We start from the raw sequence: 6,985 nt of genomic DNA, 5'->3' as shown, positions 1-6,985 counted from the left end.
ATGATGAAAAGTTGTATTTCAAAACCTCTAGGAAGAGAGACCTTCAGAAATAGATTTAGTGAGAAGAGAAAAAGAGTTTAACTCCAGTTCTAAAATCTTCAGTCCTATTTGAAATTGTTTAATCAGAGTGGGTCTAACTCAAAGCCCAATGAAGTCAAAAGAGAGACGTGAATTCAAAGGCTTTCTATCTAAGCCTTCAGTGTCTTAAATGAAAGGTACCATGTATATTAACTTTAATATATTAATTTGCCACATTCCATCATTACCAAATCAATATGTAATTCACTTAGTTTCATCCAGCACTCTACTCTTTTTTTTTTCCCCTCATACTGCAAAACAAAGCTTCTGTTCAGTAAGGTATATTTAGTGGCAAAACACATGTTAAGCCAATACAAAGGCACCTTCTCAAGTTTCACATGGTCTCTCTAATCTCTCAGCCACCTGATCTGAACTTTTACGTTTCTGGACCACTACTGAAAAAAGGTTATTAAGAAATGCCCATTTTGGAGAATCAGATCATTCTTATGGAAATACACTTGACATTTTGACTGTTAAGATTTTCAAAAGGGAACTAATGCTAACAACATTAATGCTAACGCTGGGGGATGAAGGGATTGAGAGCAGCCCTGTGGAGCAGGACTTGGGGGTACTGGTAGATGAAAAACTGGACGTGACCCATCAACGTGCGCTTGCAGCCTGGAAAGCCAACTGCACCCTGGGCTGCATCAAAAGAAGTGTGGCCAGCAGGTCAAGGGAGGTGATTCTCCTCCTCTATTCTACTCTACTCTGGTAATACCCCACCTGCAGTAGTGTGTCCAGTCTGGGGACCCCAACATAAAAAGAACATGGACCTGTTGGAGCAGATCCAGAGAAGGCCACAAAAATTATTAGAGGGATGGAACAGCTCTCCTGTGAAGAAAGGCTGAGAGAGCTGGGGTTGTTCAGCCTGGAGAAGGCTCTGGGGAGACCTTATTGAGGTTTGTCAATAGTTAAAGGGGGCTTCTAAGAAAGATGGGGACAGATGTTTTAGCAGGGCCTGTAGTGATAGGACAAAGGGTAATGGTTTTAAATGAAAAGAGGGGAGATTCAGAAATGTTTTACAATGAGGGCGGTGAAACACTGACACAGGTTGCCCAGGGAGGTGGTAGATGTCCCATCCCTGCAAGCATTCAAGGTCAGGTTGGACGGGGCTCTGAGCAGCCTGATGTATTTGAAGATGTCCCTGCTCACTGCAGGGGGGTTGGACTAGATGACATTTAAAGGTTCCTTCCAACCCAAACCATTCTATGATTCTATGCTTAAGTTTCTTTTCACAGAAAGATCAAGAGCCCCCCAACATTTCTCTTCCTGGCTGCTTTTGTCAGGTGCTACACAGGCTGCAGGGAAGAACAAGGGAGCTCCTGGGAGACCAAACAGCTCTTCCTGTCCTGGGCTCCAACAAATCAACCTGGATGGAACCCACTAAAAAGGTAAAACCCCATCCTAATAATTTGCCTAAGCACATAAAATTTTCAGAGGTTTAAACTGTGACCACTTTTAACTGTGAAAATCGTTGTGTTTTATAATGGACAAAACATTGTGTTTATTAAGAATTTCTTAAATGTTGGACTTTTTAAATTGAAATTTGTCATAAAATTCAGCCATGATTGGGATGTACTTACATTTGGCAAAGCCATGAAGAAACCAAGAACAAGGCCTAAACTTAAATGTGTCCAAACAATTTTAAATCTGAATATTAACGATTACAACAGTTGATATATTTGATCATTTAGACTACATATACTACATATATTATGTGATAAATATTCTGTCTATATATATGACACTATACATACATGTAATATGTATTACTAGTATTTTCCATTGATATATTTGATTACATATTCAGCCATTAAAACACCAGACAAAACTGAAATACACATTCTAATAGGTCCAGTCAGCTTATTAATTGCACATATGTGATGCTCTATGGCATCAGTGAGAACTACATACATGCAAACAGTCAGTAAAACAGGAGTAAAATTTCACTCCACCTTCACATTCAGAAATACCATATGACTTATATATGGCAAGACATCCTACACACCACAGAAAGTGGTAGATTGCTTTGCTAAGCAAAATGACTATACGTTTTTGTGCGGGTTTTTTATCAGGTGTACCAGATAAAGAAGCAATTTAGACAGATGCTTTGATGCTCAATATAATATTTTAAAATTATTTTTATTTTTAAGCAAATATCAGGTAACATTATTTGGGCAGATTATATCTATGGATGGATGGATGAATGCGTGCATTTGAAATCTCTTAGGTGTAATAATATGAAAACAATGACAGGTGCTAATTAATCACCACATTTTCACAGGAAAGCAAGACATTATAAACACAACATACTATAGAAACAAGGAAAAAGTCAGCTCAGGAAGATTTAAAGGGAAAGAGCTGGATTAAAAGAACACCGTATTTTAACTTTAAGGAGTTGACTTCATATTGGTTCTAATCCTATGGCAGACAAACATTTTGAATCATTTTTTAATCTAATTTTTAATCTAATTTCACTAAACCCACATAATATCATTCAACTGGAGTACCAGTAACAGAAGTTCCTCCTACAAACTGAAGCAACATTTTCTGAGTTTGCACTTTAATTGTACAGTCACTAGTATAAAGACACTCAATATTCTAAGCACAACAGTGATGGGAAAAGACCAAGTTTCCACCTCTGAACAGAAGGTGATTGGAAAACCTGCAGATACAAAGATGACATACAAAAGATCACTGGGTTAAAAAAAATAATGGAAGTAGACTCCTATAAAAATCTTACCTTTAGATCCAAGTACTCCAAATCCTTTTTCAACTGGATGTAAGTGTCATCCGCCTTCAGGTAAGTACATAAGGGAAAACAAAATGCAATGTATTTGAATGTTTGAAACAATTTCAAAATACTTGGATTGGTTCTATATAAGAAAATGGATGAAAGAGGAAACAAAATAACAGAGTAGGAAGTACATAAAAAAAAGCACATTTGTTCCACCAGCATGTTGTTATTTACAGCTGAAAATGGGCAAAATATTTTCCAAAAATATTACTACCTCATGCCCACCTTTCAAACATAGAGATTTGAGTTTTCCACCTCTAATGAGACACATAACTACCTGAAACAATAGATTTTCAAAAGTTAGTTTTTCAAGAATGATTTCTATTGACCATCCCTTCACTAAAAGTGTTATGGTGTTGTCCTCCAGCATAGCATGTCCCTTTTGGAGAAGACCTGCGCCTAACAATGTCAGATGTAACTAGAAGCCATTATACAACAAATGCTCACAATACTTTTTATCACATTTCATACACATTTTAGGATACAAATTCCTTTATTCAGGAAAACTACAAAGTAAGTTTTATGAATAAAATACTGAAAAAGACCTCACTTAAATGATTAGAGAATCCATTTTGCCTTTTAAATAATAGCAAGCAACTTGATCTTTACTTTTCATTGGCTCACCTGTAATTGCTATCAGTTTAATTTAATACTTATATTTCTCTAACAAGATCTTCATTACAGTTGCTTCAAGAAAAGCATGCACTTAAGCCATAACAAAATTATTTCTCCTTTTTTCAAAACAGACATTTGCAACATGCAATAAAATAAAGCTTAACTGTTGCAAATGTGTTTTGTAACCAGCCAAAATGCCCCAAAATTCCTAGAATTTTTACTGCTATTTTGACAGATTTTTATATCCTGGGTACATTAAATTTCAGAATAGAAGAAAAACACACTATACCTTTTCTCAAGTTTTGAGCCAATGACAATGTGTAGTTAAAAAAGAAAAGAAAAATCCTTTATGCAATAAAATCAATACATCACTCTTGCATTTCTTTAGAGGTCTTCACTTACAATTCTTTTCTAATCAGCTTGTAAGTCTGGCTGATGACTTGACTAGAAAGTCTGCCCATTTTTGGAGAAATCCCTGTTACTATCGCCCATCTTAGTGCAATTGTTCTGTAGGTGAGGTAAGTCAAGAAATGGAACTTTTCAAACTCAAAAAAATTCCTTTAGTTTTGGGCCAATATAAAGCCTCCACCAATTCCAAGAAGAGTCACTACATTTTATTCCCAGACAGCTCCATTACTGAGGCTCTAATATGAACCAAAGAGCTCTGTAAGTCCATTTCTGTTTGATCGCACATTTACAAGTTTCATACATCAGTGCAATCAAGAGCATGGTTGATGATCCAAGACGCCCGTGAGCTTTTATGAACCCACATTCACCTGCAGAACTGACACAGTTACAAGCTGATGTGAATGTACAAACTGGCTGATGCATTTCAATTTGCAGGTGACACAGCATGTGGCACAGGGAGCCAATCCCATCACAAAAGCAGCACAAAGAAATGGTTTTGCTTTAGAATGAACTTATCTAATATTTTGACACAGTTCTGAAGATGCAGCACTAACAGAAATAGTAAAAAAAGGAGGTATACAAAGGTATAACACTTTGAAACATATGCACTGATGCCCTGTAACTTAAAATGCTCATTTTTATAGCAAATACAGGAGCAAAGAAAAATCGCAAACGACCTGGGAATTGTAGAATACCAAAAAATGGGCAAGAAAGCACAGACTCAAGCACGCCACTAATGAAGCATTTGCAGAGTCACAAAATGTCATACGGCACAGATGAGCCAAGCAGCAGCTGACCTGATAGGTGGAATTAGTTGGCAAGTGCTGCAGTAATTGTGCGATTGTGTAATTTCGTATACTAGCCAACTTAGCCTGATGTCTCCTTAATCGAATGAGAAGCAATGTTAGCTCTTCAGGCTGCAGGTATTTAGACACATTGTAAAGAGGAAATTAGCAGTCTTCAGGAAGAGTAACTGTAATTACATTTTTCACCTCAGTGCCCAGAAAGCAGTTACTTGACATGATTAAGTAATTATTTCATTAACTCTGCATTTGGTCAAATAAACATAATAAAAGTTGAATTCTGTAATAACAGACAGTTCACCCTGTTCATGTCGCAGATAACAGCAAAATTCCTACAGGCTTTACTGGGAGCTGGTTAAGATTAAGTTCTCGTTCAAGTTATTTATGTTTTAACTAATAAAAATACAACTACTACATAAGGAGCAGGATTTTAAGACTTAACTACAATACTATGAGGATACATAAGGAAAAGTTGCTCTTTCAACTTACCGACTTGCCATGCAAACTGGGCGCGCTCACGGTATGTGTCATGTAGCCCATAGCAGGCATCGAGCGTCGATCAATGTGAGTTGAGCTCTGTAAGAAGCCACAGCCAGAATTGTAAGGCTTATCTCAAGTGAGAGGTATGCTGTACTCGATGGAAAATCCAGAAGATATGCAATTTCTGCCACAGAGTTTGTATTTGAACTCACAGTATGCTTAGATGAGGGTAACATTCATGGGCCAGCCAGATCCTCTGATGATTAAGTAAAACTTACGAATGAACAAACGCAAATTTAGCACCCGTGATGCTGGGCAGAAGAGCAGATTCTGGCAAGGCAAAATGCTTCAGCAGAACACACAAAGGGCTTCCAGCAAATAAAAAATACATTCATAAAGTACCCTCCCCCCTGCCGCCTACTTGATGTCTCCCAGAGAAAGGCTGGTTGGCTCATGCACTCCAACAGCAGGTTTTTCTCCACGCAGTAACAACCGTGAATGCCCTCTTTTAGCCAGGGAACACCAAGCTTCTGACAGGAGTGACACCTTGTGGCAATGGCTTCCATTAATACCGGTTTTATTAAATAATGGTATTTGATCTGCCCATTTCTGCATATAGTATGAAAACCTAGTGCACATCCATTCTTTCATCTTTCTCTTAACACCAAACTTTTATGGCTTTCTTCAAGGCAGACTAAACATCTCATGATTTATTTTTATTCCTGTCTCTGAATTTCACTGAATGCTGTTCTGTTCTGCCTTTTTTTTTTTTCCCCCTTTTCTAAAGTGTAACTGGATGGAAATTAATAAAGCATTCCAGGGAGGGGGGAATATCACAGAATTCTGTAGACATATACATTTAAATGTAAAATGATGCTGTGTACTTACATATGAAAACATGAAAGCTTTTCTCTAGAAACTTTAAAAGAAGTTTCACAGACAAGTTTTACAGATGAGGAAAATTGTGTTTCCCTATATTGGTAAAAAGTGTTTTATTTTATGAGTAAGATTTATGCAGCTACATTGCACAGGAAGGGAAAAGACTACGGCACATTCCTTTGTAAGGGATGTAATGCTCCTTCTACTTACACATGGAGAAAAACCAATGTCTGGTATGAAATAATCAGGAGTTAAAAAAAATATTAATTTCCCATGCTGCACATCACTAGACTATTTCATCCTCTGACAGAATACTATAAATCTATAAATGCTGAAAGACATCTGACAGCTAATCACATATACACTAGGAAAAAATCTAAACTGTGCATGAAGCTGGCATGCAACCTAAAGTCATGGTCCTGAACCACACTGGGTACCTGAATTTACAAGTCTCTTTGCAAATACTTTCCCCATCAGAGCCCATGGTTCAGGTCAAAGAATTAGGCGAATACAGAGGCTTTCATTTCCACTTATTGCAGTGTGAGAGCTACCAAGACAAGGAAATTCTACATTGATTCAATCCTGAATTTCCCTAATTTCCTTAGGCAAAGAGAGCCATGAGAGTACTGAATAGGTAAACCCCTACTACCTCTGGGTAAGAGGGTACAATGGTGTCCTCCAAAAAACCAAACCAAACCAAACAACCAAAACAAATCCCACACTGAAATTCTGCGGAAGGTTAAAGTTTCAGACCAATGCTATTTGATTTTGGTTAGCCCAATGCTACTGACTCTGCGAAGGGGTTAAACTATTAAATGCATTAAAAATTATTATGGTTTTAGCCATTACAAAAATTGAAACAGCCATACGATTGACTCCACTAGCAAAACGTAGAGAAAGTAGACATGGCAAACACTGAAGACTA

General features: G+C 37.3%; 1 protein-coding gene across 1 annotated transcript in view; it reads right to left on the bottom strand.

The window, feature by feature from the left end:
• Positions 1-6,985, bottom strand: part of PLEKHA7 (pleckstrin homology domain containing A7) — a gene marked incomplete at its 5' end in the record, with an annotated part of 31,108 nt that overhangs the window by 23,242 nt on the left and 881 nt on the right. The window contains 2 exons of the mRNA XM_029087410.1: positions 2,822-2,875; positions 5,191-5,277. Coding sequence (XP_028943243.1) covers positions 2,822-2,875; positions 5,191-5,277 — 141 coding nt within the window. The remainder of the gene's footprint in view (positions 1-2,821; positions 2,876-5,190; positions 5,278-6,985) is intronic.

This window comes from Antrostomus carolinensis, unplaced genomic scaffold (genome assembly GCF_000700745.2).
Source record: "Antrostomus carolinensis isolate BGI_N321 unplaced genomic scaffold, ASM70074v2 scaffold7341, whole genome shotgun sequence".
Lineage (NCBI taxonomy): Eukaryota > Metazoa > Chordata > Aves > Caprimulgiformes > Caprimulgidae > Antrostomus > Antrostomus carolinensis.
The sequence above is the reverse complement of the archived record's forward strand: the minus strand, read 5'-3'. Positions and strand labels throughout refer to the sequence as shown.